We start from the raw sequence: 25,511 nt of genomic DNA, 5'->3' as shown, positions 1-25,511 counted from the left end.
TGTAAACTGTGTATCAGAATATGCTGTCTTTAACGGTATTGCCTCAGAAGAATCACTTTCTACATGTGAACCGTTCAAAAGAACCGATTCGCGGGAATGATTCACAAGTCACGACACGCAGCCGCCTCGTTACATAATAACCGCATGACTGAGCAGTCAGGCAACATTCAACACCAGGTAATACTGTTTTTTTCGCTTTCTTTTCAATCCGTTATCCGGTGTATACCATGTTTAATGCGCATCTCTTTGCATGTGTACCGTTCGGCTTGTGCATGTTTGTTCTGTTAGAAGCGCGAGAAGTTTTTATGCATGGAAATTGTAACAATGAAACTGTGAGTTGATGATTTAAAGACGCTGCTCATGTAGACGAAAGGAATACCAATCGAGTTTACAAGCATCGTTTTAAAGTGCACGTTTTGAATTCATTAATATGGTGTTATTATTTTTTTGTATGTCGGCAAACAACACTTCTGTCGTTATTTAATCTCATAAAGTAACGTTGCATGTCTATGGAGGTCGAAACCAGCAAAAACAATAAATTAAACGAACATGCAAACATAAATAAATACACAAAATTCCACACACACACACACACACATACACACATACACACATACATACATACATACATACATACATATAATATAAATAAATAAATAAATGTGCAAATAAATACTCGTATTCCTGCATAAATAAATAAATTGCATCAGCCTTCTGACTTTTGATGGACACCTCCCCATTAGCAGATTAGGCTAAGGACATTCAAAAATGGGTAAAAAGAAAAAAGATCAGCCTTTGTATTTATTCTCCAACATTTGTTTGATTTATTTAATTATTTATTTCCACACACATTTAATTATCTATTTATTTACGCTGGAATATGTGGATTTATTTATCTGTTCATGTATTTAAATGTATTTTTTTTTGCAGGTTTCTTCATCCATGAATATCTATTATCTGTTTGTGTTAATGGAAATGTTTGGGTGAATTATTCCTTTAACCTCCTAGTATTATTTCTCTTCTTGTAGTGCTCTTATTATGAAATGATTTGCCAATAACCCTTTCTCCCCATCCACAGCCATGATATCAAAACAGTCAAAGCCGAATCTGAGCCATTCCCAGGTTTCAGAGCTTATGAAGCGCCTCTATGGCCTGAGCGTGTCCGTCATCCGACCGCTGCCCAGTTATGATGACCAGAACTTCCACCTTTGTCCCGGTGAGGGACGGGAATATGTGTTGAAGGTGATGAACTCCACAGACAGTCACAACACCAGTGTTGTTGAGCTGCAGAATCACGCCATGAACTTCCTGCACCAGAGAGGCCTTCCTGCCCAGACCGCTCTGCCCACCCTGACCGGACAGCTCATGAGCGCTGAACAATTGGGTGAGAGTACCTGTCATTTATAATTTCATTACATATTAAGCCCTTAAACCACACAGAGTCTGTTGTTAGCTGTTTGAAATGCCTTTGAAATGCCTTTTAAAGGTAAGTAAACAGTGACTGAATGGATTTATATTGTTAATCCTCTATTATTTCTTCTGTTATCACAGATTGTGGTTTTGGCATGCAGACATATGTAGTCCGCTTGCTCACCTTCCTGCCCGGCTCTACCATAGCCAGAATTACCTGCAGTCCTCAGATCTTGTATGACGTTGGGAAAATGGCCGCCACATTGGATACAGTTTTACTGCAGGTAAAAACTCATTCCATTCCACTGTGAAATGAAAGGTTAAAGGGTTAATTCACCCAAAAATGAAAATGCTGTCATTAATTACTCACCCTAATATCGTTCGACACCCGTAAGACCTCCGTTTATCTTCAGAACACAAATGAAGATATATATTTTTTGAAATTCGATGCCTCAGAAAGGCCTTCATTGACGCTCTTCTAACAACACTACGCCGAAACACAACTAAACCCAGAGAATGTACAACGTTTAATTACAAAAAAAATATAACACATAACAGTGTTATGTATATGACCGTCCCAGTAGTTATTAATGCTGTGGATTTTTGTTTGACATGAGCACGCTGAAGCTAAAGACTGTGAAGCGCTTTACTGATCATTAATTCATTCAACCAAACGCATCCTATATGCGATTATAAATATATTACAACTAATACAATGGCACCAAGGACTGCGAATACACAAGCAAACTTGACTGTGCTTGTCATGAAGGTGTAACTCCGTGGACGCGCTCTTCCCTCAACAAATGTGCGGAAACACAACGCTCTTCTACAGCTGTGTTCTCATTAGCATTTTATGTAGCCTATATGTAAGACTTAAGCTGCACATGTTCCTCATAACTGTATTTTCCTTTTCAAAGGGATTCCAGCCATATTTAGAGCAAATCAAACCCATCATGGCGGACATCACGTCTGTCTCAGCTGAAGGAAATAAAACGATAAATGATAATTTATCGGTATATAACGATATGTTGCTTATAAACAGTGGATATGAAAAGTATTCAGACCCCCTTACATTTTTCCTTCTTTGTTACTGTATATTGCAGCCATTTGCTAAAATCATTTAAGTAAATTTTTTTCTTTTATGTTCTGATTGGTGAGTTTATGTTTGTCTGTTATAGGACAACTAAGTTTGAATAAAAAAATGCATTAACAGTCTGACAGCCACAAACAGGACTCAGTCCACAGCCTGTATGGAAAAGTAAATTGTTAACTTAATGTTTGAAACAGCAGGTTATCAACTTATTCGATATGAAGTGCCACTATGCAATCATTACAGCTGTCAGTTTGTCTACCGCATCAGATGTCGACGCCGTCCTCTCCAAGCTGGAATGTGTTTACTGATGACATAGCAACTCTTGTTAGGAAAAATAAATTCTAATGTGAGGCGCAGTTGAAGTAGTTGATTGTTTGCTTACATGTGTAGGTTTAAGGACAGTGTCATTATGCCAACATTATCTTCATAACTTCTCACGAAATAAAAAGTTTATCCCTCTCTTGTCAACATTATAGCTTGGTGCATGTGAGCGCGGCGCACGCTGTGTACGTCATATAAGGACGCACACTCAAAAGTAATCCTTCAGGTTGTGTAAATGGTGAAGCACGTTGGTGTATTTAGGTGCCAATTTTGCTAAGAACGGATAGCACGTTTCATTGTCTCTCCACCATGCTAGTGCATTAGCCGTAGATTCAATTGGTTGTTCTTAGAGATAGCGGGTTAACTCTGTGTCAGCGTGCGCTCTGATCAGTAAAGGGGCAGATATTTCAGACTTCCGTTTATTAAGGAGATGATGATCTCCGAGATTTCTCTTCTTGGTAGGGGGTGGTGCACAGACCTCTCCCGAATCATCTCCAGCAGCAGCTTCCGAAGCACCACTAACTCCGCGTCCGTTTCCCTCATCAGCTGGGAAACAGTTTCCCCCGGATTGCATCTTTTTTTTTTTTTTTTTTTTTTTTTTATATTTTAACAACATGGTTTTGGTGGTTATAGAGTTCTAATGACGGTCTTTAACTATTACTGTCGGTCTCACGGTTATATACTAACCGTCACACCCCTAGCCTTGAGTCTTTTTGGGAAAGAGGCAAAAAGTTTTTCACACCTGGATTTGGGGATCCTCTGCCATTCCTACAAGCAGATCCTCTCCAGTTCTGTCAGGTTGGATGGTAAACGTTGGTGGACAGCCATTTTCAGCTCTCTCCAGAGATGCTCAATTGGGTGTAAGTCAGGGCTCTGGCTGGGCCATTCAAGAACAGTCACGGAGTTGTTGTGAAGCCACTCCTTCGTTATTTTAGCTGTGTGCTTAGGGTCATTGTCTTGTTGGAAGGTGAACCTTCGGCCCAGTCTGAGGTCTTGAGCTCTCTGGAGAAGTTTATCGTCCAGGATATCCCTGTACTTGGCCACATTCATCCTTGCAACCAGTTGTCCGAAACCCTGCTGCCGAAAAACACCTCCACAGCATGATGCTGCCATCACCATGCTTCACTGTTGGGACTGTATTGGTCAATCTTGGTCTCATCAGACAAGATAATCTTATTTCTCACATTCTTGGAGTCCTTCAGGTGTTTTTTTACAAACTCCATGAGGGCTTTCATGTGTCTTGCACAGAGGAGAGGTTTCCGTTGGGTCAGTCTGCCATAAAGCCCCGACTGGTGGAGGGCTGCAGTGATGGTTGACTTTCTACAACTCTCCTTCTCCCATCTCCCGACTGCATCTCTGGAGCTCACCCGCAGTGATCTTTGGGTTCTTCTTTACCTCTCTCACCAAGGCTCTTCTCCCCCAATAGCTCAGTTTGGCTGGATAGCTAGCTCTAGTAAGGGTTCTGTTCATCCCAAACATCTTCCATTTGAGGATTAGGAGGCCACTGTGCTCTTAGGAATCTTAAGTGCAGCAGAAATGTTTTGTAACCATGGCCAGATCTGTTCCTTGCCACAATTTTGTCTCTGAGCTCTTCAGGCAGTTCCTTTGACCTCATGATTCTCATTTGGTGAATCATACATTTTATAAGGTCTTATATAGACAGGTGTGTGGCTTTCCTAATCAATTACATCAGTATAATCAAACACAGCTGGACTCAAATGAAGGTGTAGGACCATCTCAAGGATGATCAGAAGAAACAAAACAACATCACAGCACCTGAGTTAAATATATCAGTGTCAGCAAAGGGTCTGGATACTTAGGACCATGTGATATTTCAGTTTTTCTTTTATATAAATCTGCAAAAAGTCAACAAATCTGTTTTCCTGTCAATATGGGGTGCGGCGTGTACATAAATGAGAAAAAAATAATTTAATCAATTTAAATTAATTAACCCTTAAAGACCGAGACAGCCGCCCGCGGCTAATAATAACTATCGTTCTAAAATGTTTAATAACTTTTAAACCGCAAATCCAATCTGTATGCTGTGAACTGCAAAGAGGAGAATCTCCGCTTTCCATAGGTATACTATGTTTCGCGATTGATCATTCAGAGGCTCCATAGTCAGCGTGGACGCGTCATCAAAATATGCAGCATTGATTTGTCCAGGAAACACACGTGGGTTATTCCCCTGAGCCAAACAGAAATTATTATTTTTTATTAGTCCCACCCCCCCTGTGCCCAGATTCGTTGAAACTTTCATCAACTCAACCAATAAACACAGTGTTTGGTCTTTTGAACCACGAATCACGTTTCTCTGAAAAATGAACGTTGGTGTGAATTTGCATGCATCATGAAACCAAACAGAAATAAACGCGTGCAAAGCGCTCTCTCCCATAGCACAGCCAGTATATTTCTCTATTTGTATGTAGTTTGTGTTTTACACATTTTCACTATTATATTTTCTTCAATTTGTGTTTGAGAAGATTATGTGCAGAGAAGTTGAAATGTCCGTTTATGAAAATAGCCGCCCACATGTAAAAGTAGCCTTAGTATATTTTATTTCACGGTTTCTTGTCACAACTTGATGTATTGTTTGCGTTTGTTTTTAATGCTCAAATTATAATATATTTCTCTGAAGAAAAATGTTTGTTTCAGTGTTGTTATTATATAAAAATCTTTCTATTTACTTTATTACTTGAACTTTTTAGGACACATTATCAGTAAATAAAATACACCTGTTTTCACTCAAAAACCTAGAAACGCCTAGAATAATGTTATAATAAATGGCTATAACTTGCTGAGAGATTGTTACATGTAGACAAAATTTCATCTGGAAGAGTAAAACAACCAAGTCTAACTTTCTAAAGGAAAAAAATCCAAATTTCATGAAGTTCTTTTCGAGTTCACAGTAAAAACATCACATTTTTGCTGCCATTTTTCTTTAAATTATATTAATTGAATCCATTCTCAGAATAAATAAATGTAAAATTGGGACATCAAATGAGCTAGATGGAAACTTCAGGTTCTCCTGTTTAAAATGATATATAGCACTTGATGCTTACTGCTAGAATGGGGAAGAAAAACAAAGAAAAGTAGAGGCACATCAGGCGCCCCAAAAATGTTCTAGGTCTTTAAGGGTTAAACTTAATTGATTTTAGCAAATGGCCGCAATATAACAAAAAGTGAAAAATTCAAGGGGGTCTGGATACTGTATCATGCATACCTAATTAGTTTATTTAGCAGTTGACACGCACACTAAAGATGATCAAATCCTTATCAACATCAAACAAAGCATGCATTAATGTTAAAAAATGTAACTAGCAGAGAGCAACAGTAATATAAAATATTAAGAATATATATGCTATAAATAAAATATAGAATAAATATTGTAAATAGCACAAATCCTTCATTACACATTACGCTGTCATTACATGCTATTATCTAAGGCCGCATTTACACTGCGTGGTTACGTGACCAAATTCCGGATTCCCCCCCCCCCCCCCCCCTCTTCTTATGTGGCACTGATCGGATATGACATGAGCGTATAAGCAGGAAGAAAGTGCAAGTATTCCCATATTCTCAGATCGGTTTCAGGCCTCACTTACACTGTATGTGGAAATTAATTCATCCGATATTAATTGGATATGCACATTTGCACCTGCTATGTAAGCGGACAGATCGGATATTCCCATCTATGCAAGTTGTAGCCTACATCATTGAAAAAGTGACTTTTTTGGTACAAAAAATTAAACATCTTAAAAAATTAAACATCTCTAGTTAACTAGCAGAGTATTATTTTCGGTCGTTTGTGTAAATGCGATGTGGCGCTAAAATGTGTTGCTTTTGAAATCATTCTGAGAGCCCGTTGTCGCTGTGGTCAGTGACAGTGGCTCATGCACAGATGGGTGCTTCATTCCCATTGTGGAGAGACGATTTGTTCCAGTGAAAGCACAAAATAAAATGCCCACAAACATGTCCCTGCCCTGGATGTAAATTCACTGATGAATGGATTTGATTGTAATGAGTAAAAAAAACTATAGGAGGGCGGGTCGAACCCAAACCTCTGACGTGTTTAACAAAAGTTAACAGCGCGTCAATTTTCCAATTCCCCACATAGTGAAATTATAGATAATAGAAAACAGATTCGCGGCAGAGGATTCGTTTTTGTTTTTAAACTGCTTGTGCCACCCCCCACGTCTCATGAAAAATTGCTGCCTCAGGCAACTGCCCGGTTCGCCCGTGCCTAAAACCGCTACTCTAAAGCCGGGTGCACACTTTGCGATTTTGGCCACGATTTGGCCGTCTGAGACAAATTTAGCAAATCCTAAAAGATTCCTCTGATCCTAGGCTAAAATCTGACGTCTGTGGTCGTTAGTTTGACATGTTCACCGGCAGCCGATTAATGAGCGCTGCGATCAAATTTGACCTTAGACGAAATTCTGGCAGTGTCAGAAGATTTGGCACACAATCCTGCAGTGTGACTTCTCCTACGATGACAGTCAAATATCTCTGTTTTTCAAGACAAACTATGACAAAAACTAGAGCTAGAGATTTCTTTGTAGCCAGCATTTCAGTCCTGTGTGTAATGCAGCTCATTGTCACCGAATGCGTCATTCATTGATTATATAAAACTCTGGACGAGTTTTCTTGTGCACGTCCGTTTTTTAGCGCGCATTGACTATCGTGCAGTCTGACATTAATGCCAACTGAGATCTTACTGTGTGACATGGCTTACAGCGATGATCATGTTCGTACAGTCTGACAAGGGACATTCACAAAGGATTTTGAAAAATCGCAGTGTGCAGGACCCATAAGTCAACAAATTTTAGTAACACATTAGGTAATAGTGAAATGTAAAGTGTACACTTTACAATAAGGTTCACAAAATCCATTAGTACATGTTTGTTGAATGTAAGTAATGATAAAAAAGTGCATATAAACATGAACAACCTATCCGGTGATGATTAGATGCCTTCCACTGTAGAATGGTTCACCAACAGCCCAAAATCAATGAATTATTAAATAATGTTGATAAGACACACAACAGCATTTTTACCTTTAAATTAAGATGGTGAGTTAGAAGTGTTCACCCTTAGTGTGTGTCAACTGCTACATTTACTAAATGTACATTAAGAAAACCTTACAGAAACAGTAAAGCTACAGGCATTGCTCATGGTTAGTTCATGTTAACCCTCAGGAGTCGGAGATGTTTTAGGGCCCTTTAGAAGTTTTGACTTGCTCTGACATTTGTGTATTTATTTGCTTATAAACACATTAATGGAAAAAGTGTAATTACACTTTATTCAACACACACTGTGCTACCAGTGACAGTCTCTCCGACTATAAATAAACTAATGTCTTGAATCATATGTTGTTACTCCAATCGTTAGCTGAAGTGAGACATGTTTTGCTGAGAGATCTGATGAACTCACGAGCAGCTGATACTGAGCATAAGTGTGTAACCGAATGTAGCGGTTCTCGGATCAGCAGTACAGAATCGAAAACCGTTTCAATCGGACACGTTCGAGAACCAATGAGCCGATGAGCTGAGCATGTGTGTTATTTGTTCAGAGGAACGGAATGCAGGTTAAGTGTATAAAACTAATCACGTTTGGAAACATCATAACAAAGCTGTCACTGTATTATTTTAAAGTTTTGGAAACAATGGATTGTAAAACGGTCAAATTAAACATTTATTTGTTTTATCAATAATGCATGATACTTTCAGGAACAGCTTTTTTCTTTTTTAATTTCTAAGTCGATATACACATTTTAAAATGTAATCAAAACAGTAGGTTTGATATAGACTATTCAGCTTGCAGCAGTCGCAGCTCAGCACACACACATACACACACACACACACACACACACACACACACACACACACACACACACACACACTGCTACAGCGGTTCTCGAGTCAGGACTGGGTTGCGGGTCAATCTTTCGGCTCACCAGTACAGAATCGAGAACCGTTTCTATCGGACACGTTCGATCTTCCGGAATCACCAGTACAGAATCGAGAACCGTTTCTATCGGACACGTTCGATCTTCTGGATCACCAGTACAGAATCGAGAACCGTTTCTATCAGACACGTTCGATCTTCCGGAATCACCAGTACAGAATCGAGAACCGTTTCTATCGGACGCGTTCGATCTTCTGGATCACCAGTACAGAATCGAGAACCGTTTCTATCGGACACGTTCGATCTTTCGGATCACCAGTACAGATTCGAGAACCGTTTCTATCGGACACGTTCGATCTTTTGGATCACCAGTACAGAATCGAGAACCGTTTCTATCGGACACTTTCGATCTTTCGGATCACCAGTACAGAATCGAGAACCGTTTCTATTGGACACGTTCGATCTTCCGGAATCACCAGTACAGAATCGAGAACCGTTTCTATCGGACACGTTCGATCTTTCGGATCACCAGTACAGAATCGAGAACCGTTTCTATCGGACACGTTCAATCTTTCGGATCACCAGTACAGAATCGAGAACCGTTTCTATCGGACACGTTCGATCTTCCGGATCACTAGTACAGAATCGAGAACCGTTTCTATCGGACACGTTCGATCTTTCGGATCACCAGTACAGAATCGAGAACCGTTTCTATCGGACGCGTTCGATCTTCTGGATCACCAGTACAGAATCGAGAACCGTTTCTATCGGACACGTTCGATCTTCAGGATCACCAGTTCAGAATCGAGAACCGTTTCTATCGGACGCGTTCGATCTTCCGGATCACCAGTACAGAATCGAGAACCGTTTCTATCGGACGCGTTCGATCTTCAGGATCACCAGTTCAGAATCGAGGACTGTTTCTATCGGACGCGTTCGATCTTCCGGATCACAAGTACAGAATCCAGAACCGCTTCTATCGGACACGTTCGATCTTCCGGATCACCAGTACAGAATCGAGAACCGTTTCTATCGGACACGTTCGATCTTTCAGATCACCAGTACAGAATCGAGAACCGTTTCTATCGGACACGTTCGATCTTTCGGATCACCAGTACAGAATCGAGGACCGTTTCTATCGGACACGTTCGATCTTCCGGATCACCAGTGCAGAATCGAGAACCGCTTCTATCGGACACGTTCGACCTTCCGGATCACCAGTACAGAATCGAGAACCGCTTCTATCGGACACGTTCGACCTTCCGGATCACCAGTACAGAATCGAGAACCGTTTCTATCGGACGCGTTCGATCTTCCGGATCACCAGTACAGAATCGAGAACTGTTTCTATTGGACGCGTTCGATCTTTCGGATCACCAGTACAGAATCGAGAACCGTTTCTATCGGACTCGTTCGATCTTCCGGATCACCAGTACAGAATCGAGAACCGTTTCTATCGGACACGTTCGACCTTCCGGATCACCGGTACAGAATCGAGAACCGTTTCTATCGGACACGTTCGATCTTTCGGACATGTTCGATTCTGAGAACCGGTGAGCCGAGATACTGAGCATGCGTGATAGCGTTGTCTTAACCAAACTGTTTCTCTCGGAGTGGGACAGCTGATGCTGTTTCTCTCGGACAGCTGATGCTGATAATATAAGCACGGGTGAACAGAGGATTTGTGTAAGTTTCTGTTATGTCAATGTAAGTTTATTTAATCTGTGTAAAACATCAGTGTTTGTACGACAGTGGCTGTATTGAATGCTTTTATAAAACATAAAAAAAAGGTATCCAAGATGATGATGATAATAATAATTATTACTATACTAAGTTTTGATTAGAAATACTTTATATGGATGTGTTTGAATGTATTTTCATCTGCCGGGATGATAGAAATGACGTCATTACGTAAAAAAAAAACGGTGATCCAGTTTTTTTAACCGTCTCATTGAAACGAACTGTCCGAAAGAACCAGTTTGCGGAAAAGAACCGAACTTCCCATCACTAAAGCCCCTTTCACACTGCGAATCCGGCAAATACACGGATAATGCGACCCGGAATTTGTTCCCGGGCCGCTAGATTTGGTCCATTCACACTGCCAGCGAAATACCGTAATATTTGCGCTTTCACACACAACCCGTAACGGTCCTGGAACGAGTTGACACTTGACATCCGGGTGTGACGTATAACGGCGAGCGATCTCAGCTTCAGCGAGGATAGTAAGGAGCTCCGTGGTCTCGACTTGTGTCCAGTTTGCGCACGTTTCTGCTTGTTTAATTTTAGTTTCTTTTGTATACGAACACTCTCTGCGTTTAAAACACCGACGAGCTCTTCTGGCACTGCAGGGTTGTATTATTGAAAAAAAAAGCTCTAGGAGTCGCACGATAACTACGTACACGTTGCGGCATTAGTTTTGGCTTTTGTTCACACAGCGCTCGTCCCGGGTCGAATCCCGCAATGTTACTAGGTCCCCGACTCGAATTCGGTAATCAATTCCGGGACGTGGTTGCTTTCACACAGAAGGCGACTCGGCAATGTTCCGGGAATATTGCGGGTCCGACGTGCAGTGTGAAAGGGGCTTAAGTGACAGTAGAAGCAGCAAAGGGAGTAGAACCAGGTCAGTATTTGGGAGATGGCTCCCTCTGCTGGTGTGGCGTTACACTAAACTGCAAAAAATGCTCTTCTTATTTGGTATTTGTTTCTTGTTTTCAGTCCAAATATCATTATTTATTTATTTTTTGCATTAATCAAAATTTTTTATCAAGATTAATTTGCTAGATACGTAAAATTATATAAGATATTTTTTATGTTTTCTAAAAATCTAAATTTAATTAAGTTTTTGCTTAAAACAAGCAAAATAATCTGCCAATGGGGGACTAAAAATAATCTTATTTCTGTTTGGGACAGAAACAAGATTTCAATCAGAAACAAGATTATTTTTCTTACCCCACTGGCAGATAATTTATATTTTTAAGCAAAAAAATCACTACATTTTAATTTTATTTTCAACAAAACAATAAAAAATATCTTGTATAATTTTACTTATCTAGTAAAGACATCTTGATTTAAGAACGTTTAGGTATTTAGAATAAACAAGACTAAGAAGAGCATTTTTGGCAGTGTACTATTTTTAATGTTTCTTAAAATAAGTCTTATGCAAAAAAAAAAACAGTAATATTGTGGCATTGAACACAATTCAGTATTCAGTAAATACAAATAACTGAATAATTGGTAATGATTAATGTTATAAGTAAAATATTTGAGATTTAAAACAACATATTGCAATGCAATTATGATTTCAAAGAGTATAGAGTGAATTGATTGGGACACTTTTCCCTGTCCCTGAGTCAATGTTCTGAGTCATTGATTTTTGTAAACTATGCGATACACACTACTCAAATATCATTTTGAGTTTTGGTTTATTTATGAGACATGCGTGCAATGCATAATCACCAGCGCTAAGGCTATATTTTCTGCTATATTTGCTTATTAAATAAGAAGCAAATATATTAAAAACATTGATTAAAAGTAAGATTCAGTTTATACAAAAGGAAATTCACAAATTCACATCAGCATGAAACAAAATACTAGTAGTTTTACTAATAGGTCCTATAGTTATAGCATCTGAGCAGACATTTGCAAACAAAAGCTTTATTGATATGATTTATTTTACAATAAACAAACTAATTTGTCGGGCCAAATAAATCTTGTCTAAACAGTCTTACATCTATTACATTTTGTGTTGCAGCATGATTCATATTTAAATGGTCTTTTTGCATTTAATATTCACAGACACTAACAGAATAAACGTACCTCACAATCCTCCTCACTCTTGCCAATAAACAGCTTTTTCTGAGGTAAATGATTCCACGATCATTCCTCACCACGTCTCAAACCGAGATAAAGTTTTGATGCGTTGTTTTGAGTTGATTTGATGTGGGCGTCACTGTGCTCTTGCATGGAGGCGTCTGATTTGAATCTCAAAAGAACACGCTCCGGGGGCGTGGCGCGTTAGCAGATAATGAGACTATAATCAGACACTCACAAATGACTGAGTTCTCTCCCTTTTCAAACAGATTACACAAACACAGACTATTTGTTTTCAATTTTATGTTACATTATATAAAATCTGACATTTCAATGTTTCTTTTGACATATGTCTTCTATTTGGGTGATAAGTTTTCACTAAGTTAGAGATCATTTTCTGAAGAGAATCAGATTAAACGTCTTTGACAGAGTGGCTGAAGATCGCACATTGTTTGTTTTCTTTATTTTGCAAAAAGTACAAGAATTAGTTATTATTGTGACTTTACCCTAGCCTGACGTGGTCATTCTCAATTCTAGTCAGATATGAGTCTGAAACTGCTCCATTGGGCTGTGATTATGGGGTGTCTTTCAACCCAACCAGGAAAGACATCAATTAGATAGACGCATTGTCAAATGTCAACAGACAGAGCTTAACTGCACTGTGTTGCCAGGTCCATGTTTTTATTGATATATTGTTTTGTATTGATACACGGAGTACTTACCCAACATGATCATCATTTCTGAGAGAAATTGTGAAGGTGAATGCCGATACAAACAAGCTCTCCGTTTAGGATTTGAGTAAATATAATCCAAGCCCCTTTGATGACGTGCATGATTACGTTACTGTTGATCATCTGTCCGTCATCGTCTAAAGCCCGCCCTGATGGTTTCATTGGTCCGAACAGTTTCTGTTCGGGGATAATTACTCCTCTATGGAGCGAGGCCAGACCGAACTGCCCGACCTAAAAATGTTGTGGGCGGGGCTGAGTTCGGCTGGCATCCAGGCTAACTTTACCCCAAAAATAATAGAAACTTAACAGATTATAATGATGTATAAAACTTGCCTGAATGATAAAAATCGACAGAGCTATTTGAGTCTCTTTGGCACTGATAAGAGAAAACGCTAGCGTGATAGCCGTCTCCGGGGGGTTAACTAATGCATTAACTAATGTTAACTAGTACAATCTTATTGTATAGTATAACTTTTTATTTTTATATGTGGTGTGGGTAAGTTTAAGGGTAAATTTAGGGACAGGTGTGGTGGTGTGGGTCAGTTTAAGGGTAAAGTTAGGGACAGGTGTGGTGGTGTGGGTCAGTTTTAGGGTAAAGTTAGGAACAGGTGTGGTGGTGTGGGTCAGTTTAAGGGTAGAGTTAGGGACAGGTGTGGTGGTGTGGGTCAGTTTAAGGGTAAAGTTAGGGTCAGGTGTGGTGGTGTGGGTCAGTTTAAGGGTAAAGTTAGGGACAGGTGTGGTGGTGTGGGTCAGTTTAAGGGTAAAGTTATGGACGGGTGTGGTGGTGTGGGTCAGTTTAAGGGTAAAGTTAGGGGCAGGTGTGGTGGTGTGGGTCAGTTTAAGGGTAAAGTTAGGGACAGGTGTGGTGGTGTGGGTAAGTTTAAGGGTAATGTTAGAGACAGGTGTGGTGGTGTGGGTCAGTTTAATGGTAAAGTTAGGGACAGGTGTGGTGGTATGGGTCAGTTTAAGGGTAAAGTTAGGGACAGGTGTGGTGGTGTGGGTCAGTTTAAGGGTAAAGTTAGGGACAGGTGTGGTGGTATGGGTCAGTTTAAGTGTAAAGTTAGGGACAGTTGCGGTGGTGTGGGTAAGTTTAAGGGTAAAGTTAGGGACAGGTGTGGTGGTGTGGGTCAGTTTAAGGGTAGAGTTAGGGACAGGTGTGGTGGTGTGGGTCAGTTTAAGGGTAAAGTTAGGGACAGGTGTGGTGGTGTGGGTCAGTTTAAGGGTAGAGTTATGGACAGGTGTGGTGGTGTGGGTAAGTTTAATGGTTGAGTTAGGGACAGGTGTGGTGGTATGGGTCAGTTTAAGGGTAAAGTTAGGGACAGGTGTGGTGGTGTGGGTCAGTTTAAGGGGAAAGTTAGGGACAGGTGTGGTGGTGTGGGTCAGTTTAATGGTAAAGTTAGGGACAGGTGTGGTGGTGTGGGTAAGTTTAAGGGTAAAGTTAGGGACAGGTGTGGTGGTGTGGGTCAGTTTAAGGGTAAAGCTAGGGACAGGTGTGGTGGTGTGGGTCAGTTTAAGGGTAAAGTTAGGGACAGGTGTGGTGGTGTGGGTCAGTTTAAGGGTAAAGTTAGGGACAGGTGTGGTGGTGTGGGTAATTTTAAGGGGAAAGTTAGGGACAGGTGTGGTGGTGTGGGTCAGTTTAAGGGTAAAGTTAGGGACAGGTGTGGTGGTGTGGGTCAGTTTAAGGGTAAAGTTAGGGACAGGTGTGGTGGTGTGGGTCAGTTTAAGGGTAGAGTTAGGGACAGGTGTGGTGGTGTGGGTCAGTTTAAGGGTAGAGTTAGGGACAGGTGTGGTGGTGTGGGTCAGTTTAAGGGTAAAGTTAGGGGCAGGTGTGGTGGTGTGGGTAAGTTTAAGGGTAAAGTTAGGGACAGGTGTGGTGGTGTGGGTCAGTTTAAGGGTAATGTTAGAGACAGGTGTGGTGGTGTGGGTCAGTTTAAGGGTAAAGTTAGGGACCGGTGTGGTGGTGTGGGTACGTTTAAGGGTAAAGTTAGGGACAGGTGTGGTGGTATGGGTCAGTTTAAGGGTAAAGTTAGGGACAGGTGTGGTGGTGTGGGTCAGTTTAAGGGTAAAGTTAGGGACAGGTGTGGTGATGTGGGTCAGTTTAAGGGTAAAGTTAGGGGCAGGTGTGGTGGTGTGGGTAAGTTTAAGGGTAAAGTTAGGGACAGGTGTGGTGGTGTGGGTCAGTTTAAGGGTAATGTTAGAGACAGGTGTGGTGGTGTGGGTCAGTTTAAGGGTAAAGTTAGGGACCGGTGTGGTGGTGTGGGTACGTTTAAGGGTAAAGTTAGGGACAGGTGTGGTGGTGTGGGTCAGTTTAATGGTAAAGCTAGGGACAGGTGTGGTGGTGTGGGTCAGTTTAAGGGTAAAGTTAGGGACAGGTGTGGTGGTGTGGACCAGTTTAAGGGTAAAGTTAGGGACAGGTGTGGTGGTGTGGGTAAGTTTAAGGGTAAAGTTAGGGACAGGTGTGGTGGTGTGGGTCAGTTTAAGGGTAAAGTTAGGGACCGGTGTGGTGGTGTGGGTCAGTTTAAGGGTAAAGTTAGGGACAGGTGTGGTGGTGTGGGTCAGTTTAAGGGTAAAGTTAGGGACAGGTGTGGTGGTGTGGGTCAGTTTAAGGGTAAAGTTAGGGACAGGTGTGGTGGTATGGGTCAGTTTAAGGGTAAAGTTAGGGACAGGTGTGGTGGTGTGGGTAAGTTTAAGGGGAAAGTTAGGGACAGGTGTGGTGGTGTGGGTAAGTTTAAGGGTAAAGTTAGGGACAGGTGTGGTGGTGTGGGTAAGTTTAAGGGTAAAGTTAGGGACAGGTGTGGTGGTGTTGGTCAGTTTAATGGTAAAGTTAGGGACAGGTGTGGTAGTGTTGGTCAGTTTAAGGGTGAAGTTAGGGATATGTGTGGTGGTATGGGTAAGTTTAACGGTAGGGCTAGGTGTAAAGGACGGGTCAACAATGTAATTATAAGTGTAACGATTAATTCAGATGTAATTACATGCAGGTATTTTGCATATTGTAAGTACAATGTAAAAACATGTATGTACACCACAAATGCATTGTATAAATGATTAATTTATGTTAGTATATTAGTAACAGCAGTTAGGGCCACCTAATATAAAGTGGGTCCTTTTTTTCCTACTGTTTCCCATTGTATTTCCTGTATTGAGGTATTTGTTATTTGTTTTTTTCTTGTGGAGATGGAGCATCCAAACATCAGTGTCCTTCAGAGAGAGAATTTTATATGGAATCTTTCCAATGTTCCACTCTTGAATGAGTATATCCATGTGATGAATACGGATCCTGTACAAAAGGTTGTTAAAGCCGTTATTGAGCAGTACCAGATCCAAGTCATGCCAAAACTACCATTGTTCCGCAAGTGTAAGACATTATTTTATTTTAAAGTATTTCACATCAAAGTCAGTCGACACAGTCCTTATAATTTTTTTTATTGCATTGCAGGCATTAACCATGGAGACTTCAACGACCACAATCTCTTGGTGATTCCTGATGGCACCTCAAAGTACAAGATCTCTGGGATTCTTGATTTTGGAGACATGAGCAGTGGGTATTTCATATTCGAGCTGGCCATAACTATCATGTACATGATGATTGAGAATCCCAATCCGGTCGACGTCGGAGGGCCAGTGGTGGCAGGATGGGAAAGCATTTTTCCTCTCAATGAGGCAGAACGAGACTCGCTGTATTTGCTGGTTCTGTGTCGGTTCTGTCAGTCTCTGGTTTTGGCCCGGCACTCTGTGATCCAGCAACCAGAGAATGAGGAGTACTTGATGACCACTGCCAGGACAGGTGTGCGGCACCTGTCTCATCTTTGGGAGCTGGGTAAAGAGGAAGTGGAAAGAATATGGTTCCAGAGTGCTGCACAGTTCATCCAACCTTGACTGAACACTGCACCAATAATATATGCAATAAGGCCAAATAAACTTTCTCCCAGGGAAGGCAAATAGTGAAATATGAAATAATCAAAGTATTGAGGACTGTGAATGTCAAGCCTCAAAATGGCAAGAAAATCACCCTAAAAGTGGTACATGTTTTGTGGTACAAAAGTAAATGCTTACAATCAGTGATGTCAAATGGAGACTTTGGTGGAGGGGAAGGTTTTAGCGCACAAGTGATATGAACCATGATCTTCTATGATGTGTTAATTTCTCTTTTTGGAAGCCACTTTCATTATGTTTTCGCTGTCGGGTGGAAACCTTTTATCACCAAAACCACTACTTTTCACAATTTTTTTTATATATATTTTTTTTTTCACACTTTTTTTTCAATTGCAGTATTGGCTATGATTCGATGACGAATGCTAGAATAAGACAATCCTTTCCGCTCTTTGGATACATAAAACATTAGCCATATACAGTGAGGAAAATAAGTATTTGAGCTATTTTGCAAGTTCTCCCACTTGGAAATCATGGAGGGGTCTGAAATTGTCATCATAGGTGCATGAGACATAACCTAAAAAAAATCCAGAAATCACAAGGTATGATTTTTTAACTATTTATTTGTATGATACCGCTGCAAATAAATATTTGAACACTTGAGAAAATCAATGTTAATATTTGGTACAGTAGCCTTTGTTTGTAATTACAGAGGTCAAACGTTTCCTGTAGATTTTCACCAGGTTTGCTCACACTGCAGGAGGGATTTTGGCCCACTCCTCCACCAGTACCTTGATATGCTTCTTACACAGCCACTCCTTGGTTATCCTGGCTGTGCTTCGGGTCATTGTCATGTTGGAAGACCCAGGGATGGTGTTCTTGGGATGGTACTCATCATTCTTCTTCCTCCAAACACGTTTAGTGGAATTATGACCAAAAAGTTCTATTTTGGTCTCATCTGACCACATGACTTTCCCCCATGACTCCTCTGGATGGTCAAATGGTCATTGGCAAACTTAAGACGGGCCTGGACATGTGCTGGTTTAAGCAGGGGAACCTTCCGTGCCATGCATGATTTCAAACCATGACGTCTTAGTGTATTACCAACAGTAACCTTGTAAACGGTGGTCCCAGCTCTTTTCAGGTCATCGACCAGCTCCTCCCGTGTAGTTCTGGGCTGATTTCTCACCTTTCTTAGGATCATTGAGACCCTGTGTTTAGTTAATTATCATCTGTGTCACCTGTCCCCCTCTTTATGTCTATCATCAGTGTTTGCATTTAAGGTCCTCCTTGTTCAGACACTCTTTGTCCGGTCTCACGTTAAGGTAATGGTGTTAGATGTTCTGAGTCTGATTTGAACAGAGGCCATTTTGTTTGGAAGTCTTGGATCTCCTCTTCTCTGCTGCATCCGACACCCGTAACAAGCATACAATGTGATTTCTGGATTATTATTATTTTTTTTAAGATTATTTTTCACAGTGGACATGCACCCACGATGACAATTTCAGACCCCTCCATGATTTCCAAGTGGGAGAACTTGCAAAATAGCAGGGTGTTCAAATACTTATTTTCCTAGGTTCTATGTGTACATTAATGAGAAAAACATGAACTTAAATAATTTTAGCAAATGGCTACAATATAACAAAGAGTGAAAAATGTTATTTCCGTACCCACTGTATATAAAGATAAATGCTGTACTTATTCAAAGACCCAGACCTTTATTTTTCATTGTATTGCAAACAAGCAAAGATGGCCCAAACTGTGGCAATTAATTCATAATAGAGCTGGGCGGAGAGTTTGGAGGTTTGACTGGTTTCAGGATTCAATGAGTTACCAGGTTTAGTCACAAGCTCTTTTTAATAGATTTAATTGATTAAACTTTTGTAAAAACCCACAGACAAACATAAGAGGTGAGCAATAGTAACGATTTATGGAGAAAGACATATGCAGATACAATGTTTCCACCTGACAGCGACAAAATGGAAAACAGCAACATATACATCTCTTATGGATACAATTCAGTCATATTATTTGGAGCAAAATAAGCACAATTACACAATTTTAAAATTGAGATTTGAGCTAATACTAATGAAAATGCTATATTTTACTTGAGGTCAATAATTAGTATTATTATTTAATGAAAACCTTACACATGAGATGAAATGGTATTGTGTATCTCAAGAATAATGGGAGGATTACTTATGACACTTATAAGCACAAAACCAATTTATTTTGTTATCCAGTGATAACACATTCACATTTGAAGATAAATCATGATTATTGTATTAGTTTAATTGTTTATTTGATTAGTTTTTCATCATCGTATAATCATAGGCAGTGCCTTTATTTCATCCAAGAATAAATTAACCAAACAAATGTATTTTCTATGAAACAAAACATTACTAATACTGCAGAATTCATAGAGTATGATCTCACAAGCAGGGGCGTAGCACCAAATTTTGGGCCCTGGGTACAAACCATCTTGCTGGGCCCCCGTACCATGTATGTGTATGTATAGAAAACGGACTTCCCTGCCTTGGGCCCTGGTTACTCAGTACCCTTTATCCCCCCAGTCCCACGCCCCTGCTCGCAAGTATTCTGTATGTACTGTATATCATTATGACTGAGTGTGACAAAAGGCCCCATAACTTTTATGGACGGCCTAGTCTAATCTTACTGCTCAAGGAATGAACAAACAGATGGCTGACTGCAGCGTTTTATCTGATTGGTCAAAGGTCTTTTTTACGGCACAGATCAAGTGTTACTGAAAGGTTGTGGTTTAATTCATACTAAAAAGTGCACTTTTCAATTAAAACATCAAAGATTTTGGAACTATGGTTGGCCAATCAAATGAAACTTTAACAATAATGAACAATCATCCTGGTTGATGGCTGAGTAATACAGAACTTGTGACCAAACATGAGCATAAGGCTTTAATGAGTTGCCAGGACATGCATTGAAAGTTGCTTTGGATAAAATCTAATGGCATTAGATACACTGATTAATCAAAATGTTATAGCAAACATCACGTGATTGTCCAGATGTTGGTCTAAAACAACTCTTGATTGTGTATAGGTATCAGGGGGAGGGGTTAAGAAATATCATGTAACTAAATATTGAACCTATTAGATAACAACCTATTACAGTTTCAGTGCTCAGAAAAAAAGACTCATTTCACGCTGCTCAGATGACGAGAAAGGCTTCACAAGCAACAATACTTTAAAAATACAGTATTCCGTAATACATATTCTCTCAACTCTGCAAGATTTCACATCCTGTGGCCTCCATTGTCACGTTGTCATGTGTGGTAAAGTGCATCTGTAGTTAGTCAATTGTTTTATATAGTTCCCCAGCATGTTTTCCTCACTGATGATACCCACTGCATTTGCTCCTGTTTTTTGCTTGATTTGGAATTGAAAAGTGAGCAGATGGCATAGAGAAAACATGTATTGGCATATCATATAACAGATTGTATGCATATGAATTTAAAAAAGGACAGAACTTGGCTTAAATTTCACTGAGGGTGTTTCTGATGTGCAGACTATTGTGCCTTATATTAACCCATCTACATCTCCGTTAAATACAAAAACAAACAATAATAAATAGCCACATTTCACTTTTTAGATATACAAACCCGATTCCAAAAAAGTCAGGACACTGATTTACCATTGTTACAAATTGTGAATAAAAAAGGAATGCAATCATTTTTACAAATCTCATAAACTTATATTTTATTCACTATAGAATAAAACATATCTTATGTAGCCTGACAAGCCAGACCAACATCAAGATGTTGATGAAACTCCCCATTGACAGCTCAATCCGAGGGGCGGATAAACGGTTGTCTTTCAAACTCCCTCTGCACGCGATAGGATAGCGCTACACCAACCAGAGCAACGAAGGTGAAACAGAGCTCGTTGACAAATTAAACTTTTGCCGTATCCGGTCGGCAAAACTTTGAACACATCTTCCCTTTTTAAGAATGACTTCAGTGCCGTTCTTTGTTCTTTTCTCAGAGAAAAGCTTAACTCCAAGTCTTCCAGAGTCGCGGTCAAAGCTGATTCGAAAGACCACCGCCGTTCGCCAGTTTCTGTGTTTACTAGAAGCACGCAAACGCAACTCGGCCATCATTATGTTAAGCCCCGCCCAATGACTCTATACACGATGTGATTGGCCTGACCAGAGTTTGGTTTTTACAGCTCAGCAGTGTATTGAGAGTTTCTAGACGATACTCGCGGCAGATTCGTTATAGATTGTTAGGCTATATCTTATGTTGAAAGTGAGACATTTTGAAATGTCTTGCTAAATATTGGCTCATTTTGGATTTCATGACAGCTACACATTCCAAAAAAGTTGGGAAAGGTAGCAATAAGAGGCCGGAAAAGTTACATGTCCATATAAAGAAAAGCTGGTCAAGATGTGCAGAGGATCACCAATTCCCCTAATGCTGTGGTGAAAAAACAGTGGAGTAATACCAGAAAGGAGTTTCTCAGAGAAAAATTGCAAAGAGTTTGAAGTTATCATTATCAACAGTGCTTAATATCATCCAAAGATTCAGATAATCTGGAACATTCTCTGTGCATAAGGGTTTAAGGCCGGAAAACCATACTGGATGCCTGTGATTTTCAGGCCCTTAGACGGCACTGTATCACATACAGGAATGATACTGTAATGGAAATCACAACATGGGCTCAGGAATACTTCCAGAAAACATTCTCGGTGAACACAATCCACTGTGCCATTCACTGTTGCTGATTAAAACTATATAGGTTAAAAAAGAAGCCATATCTAAACATGATCCAGAGGCGCAGACATTTTCTCTGGGCCAATGCTCATTTAAAATGGACTGTGGCAAAGTGGAAAACTGTTCTGTGGTCATACAAATCAAAATGTTAAGTTATTTTTGGAAAACTGGGATGCCATATCATCTGGACTTAAGAGGACAAGGACAAACCAAGTTTTTATCAGCGCTCAGTTCAGAAGCTGCCTCTCTGATGGTATGGGGTTCATGAGTGTGTGTGGCATGGGCAGCTTACACATCTGGGAAGGCATCATCAATGCTGAAAGGTATATCCAAGTTCTAGAACAACATATGCTCCCGTCCATTGTCGTCTCTTTCAGGGAACACATGTTTTTCCAACATGACAATGCCAGACCACATACTGCATCAATTACAACATCATGGCTGCGTAGAAGAAGGTATCAGGAATGATAACTCAAGATTCAGTTGCAAGTGAACAAATCCTTTAGCCAAGGAAAGCTCGGATTTATGATGAAGACAGTCAGAAATACATGCTGCAACAAGTCCTGGGCAGCACAGGGACTACAATGGGCAGGTCTCAGAACACCTTCTGCTCGAGGAACTGAACAGCAGATACACATACACTCCGGGAAGAGACAGGAACTCTGACCAAAGAAAACTCCACACTGGATCAGAACAACAGGAACTCAAGGAGATTAAGGGCAGAGAACTGTAAGGAACAAAGCCTCAACAACAATGAACAATCCGACACTGAACAAACAAACATAGAGACATTAAATAGCAGCAGTGACGAGCCGCAGCTGCGACTGATCGCTAATCAGCGATCATTAGTTGCCCAGCAACCCATGAGACAGCCAAGACATGTGAAACAAACAATCAACAAAACAAACAGGAAAATCCACAGACCTGCGAACACTGACAGAAGGAACTGGGCACTGAAATGGCCAGCCTGCAGTCCAGATCTTTCAACAACAGAAAACATTTGGTGCATCATAAAGAGGAAGATGCGACAAAGAAGACCTAAGACAGTTAAACAACTAGAAGCCTGTATTAGACAAGAATGGGGTAACATTCATTTTCCTAAACTTGAGCCACTTGTCTCCTCAGTCCCCAGACGTTTGCAGACTTAAAGTTATAAAAAGAAGAAGGGATGACACACAGTGGTAAATAAGGCCTTGTCCAAACTTTTTTGAGATGTTGATGCCATGAAATTTAAACTTACTGAAACTTATTTTTCCTTTAAAAGTATAGATTTTCTCAGTTTAAACATTTGGTATGTCATCTATGTTGTATTCTGAATAAAATATTGAAATGTGAAACTTCCAAATCATTGCATTTTATTTCAATCAAAATGTGTACAGTGTCCTAGCCTAGAAATCTAGACGCACCCTAGCGGCAGCAAATCTAATCTGCCCGAGAGTGTCGTCTAGCAACTCTCAATACCCATCTGAGCTGTAAACGCCAAACTCTTGAAGGGCCAATGACATTGTGTATAGAGTTGGGGGGCGGGGCTTAACATAATGACCCTAGAGTTGCGCTCTTGTGCTTCTAGTAAACACAGAAACTGGCGAACGGTGGTCTTTCGAATCAGCTTTGACCGCGACTCTGGAAGACTTGGAGTTTAGCTTTTCTCTGAGAAAAGAACAAAGAACGGGACTGAAGTCATTCTTAAGAAGGGAAGATGTGTTTAGAGTTTTGCCGACCGGATACAGCGAATGTTTAATCTATCAACTAGCTCTGTTTCACCTTCGTTGCTCTGGTTGGTGTAGCGCTATCCTATCGCGTGCAGAGGGAGTTTGAAAGACAACCGTTTATCCGCCCCTCGGATTGAGTTGTCAATGGTGAGTTTCCAGACCAAACATCCTGATGTGGGTCTGGCTTGTCAGGCTAACAGTGTCCCAAACTTTTTTTATAACTGGGTTTGTACATATTATTGGCATGTTTCCACTGAAATTTCCATTAACAAATTTGCCCAATAACTCTTCCCCCCCACCCCCCCACCCCAATCCTGTTGCTGTCTGCTTTTCCATCATGGTCTAAAGTACTGTGAAGATTGGGTAAATTAGTCTTTAGTCTCAATTAGGGAATTTATGAGGGAGAAATTTTTACATAGAACTTAATTTTGACCCTGATCTCTGCGGTCGAAACACACAGAGTACCACCTCAAAGTCCCTTGTTCCTGAGGGAAGTACCTGCGGTTACACGGCTATAGATATACAGGGCTATCTGTAGGGATGTCCCTAAAGGATTAGTTCACCCAAAAATGTGCATCGCTTTGCTTCAGAAGGCCTGTATTGACCCCAAGAGCAGTGTAGATGTTATATTATGCACTTTTATGGACTTCAGGAGCAGAGCAACAGCCACTGCCATTATAAAGCTTGGAAGAGCCAGATTTTTTTTAAAAATATAAATCTGATTGTGTTTGTTTGAAAAACAAAAAACAAAAAAACAATGTCATGCACCTAGGATAAACCAAGGGAGAGTAAATCATGGGCTGACTTTCATTTTTGGGTGAACGATCACTTTAAATAGCTAAAGTAATTAAACATTTTACATTTGGCAGCTGTGTTAGGATAGAAAGGTAAATGACAGAAGAAAAAAAAGGGCAAAATATTAACATTTTGTCTAACTTTGCCATTTTTAAATAAAAATAGGCTTATAATTTATGTGATTCATGTAATGTAGTAATAAGTAACTGTCAATCTAAGAGGACAATAAACATTAACACATCCGATTTCATCAGATTAGGCATGAGATTAATAATAAATGTGTACATATTGTGAATTAATTTAATACAGCAGCATTCGTAGCCTTCAGTAAATTAAATGTCTAAGAAAATGCTTAATAAAACATACAGGTTAAAACATCAGTTGACCATTTGTTTACTTTCTTCACTTACGCAGATTAAAATGAACAGACTCATTCAGAGCTTGATTTGAGGAGGGGAAGAGACAGGGCAAGATAAGGAGAAAGGAGAGGGATGGAGATGATGAGACCCACTGACATGGTTATGAAAGCTATTTCTAACAAAACATGTGGCCTTCAAACATCTTAAAATTCACATAAGTAGATCAGAGAAATCAACATTTTAAGCTGCGTCTATTGTTTTCTCAACCAAGATTCCATCCATATTCCTTTTCTCCTTTTTTTAGTTTTTCAGTGCTTAAGAGAACGCACTCCAGGAGAGCCATCTGATGACGCCGATCGTCCTCTATATTAGTTTTTTTTCTGAAGTCCAGTTTGAGTTTCTGTGAGATATCGTGTCTGTGGAATTGCCTCTGTGAAATCATTACTACAATTGGCAGGTGTGTGGTATCATGGTTCTGGCCAAGTTATCTAGTATCCCAATATCATCTGGAATCCACACGTACCAGATGTGGGCCGACAATATGTTGGGATCGTATTTGGTTGAATCTGTCTGTATGTCTGTGGTCTTCCATGGTTTTAAAATCAGTTAAGTTTTGAAATTAGTCTAGTGTGTCCCAGGACTAATCTATAATCTCTAAATCTTATTGTCAGTGTTGGCTTGCTGTGATACCTTTAGCTTCAGGGTGTTTAATATTTTCATTCACAGCTGTTAGAAACTCTAGTGAGCAGTGTGATAGCTT

At 40.2% G+C, this 25,511-nt stretch overlaps 1 protein-coding gene across 1 annotated transcript; it reads left to right on the top strand.

The window, feature by feature from the left end:
- The first annotated feature begins 75 nt into the window (after positions 1-75).
- Positions 76-17,545, top strand: hykk.2 (hydroxylysine kinase, tandem duplicate 2). Its single transcript, XM_067414932.1, has 5 exons — positions 76-177; positions 1,079-1,384; positions 1,552-1,694; positions 16,446-16,626; positions 16,708-17,545. The coding sequence occupies exons 2-5, from the start codon at positions 1,081-1,083 to the stop codon at positions 17,145-17,147; spliced, it is 1,068 nt and encodes a 355-aa protein (XP_067271033.1). The 5' UTR covers positions 76-177; positions 1,079-1,080; the 3' UTR covers positions 17,148-17,545.
- The last annotated feature ends 7,966 nt before the right edge of the window (positions 17,546-25,511 follow it).

The sequence above is a fragment of the Pseudorasbora parva genome, chromosome 14, assembly GCF_024679245.1.
Source record: "Pseudorasbora parva isolate DD20220531a chromosome 14, ASM2467924v1, whole genome shotgun sequence".
Classification (NCBI taxonomy): Eukaryota; Metazoa; Chordata; class Actinopteri; order Cypriniformes; family Gobionidae; genus Pseudorasbora; species Pseudorasbora parva.
Note: the sequence above shows the minus strand (reverse complement) of the source record. Positions and strands in the feature narration are given on the sequence as shown.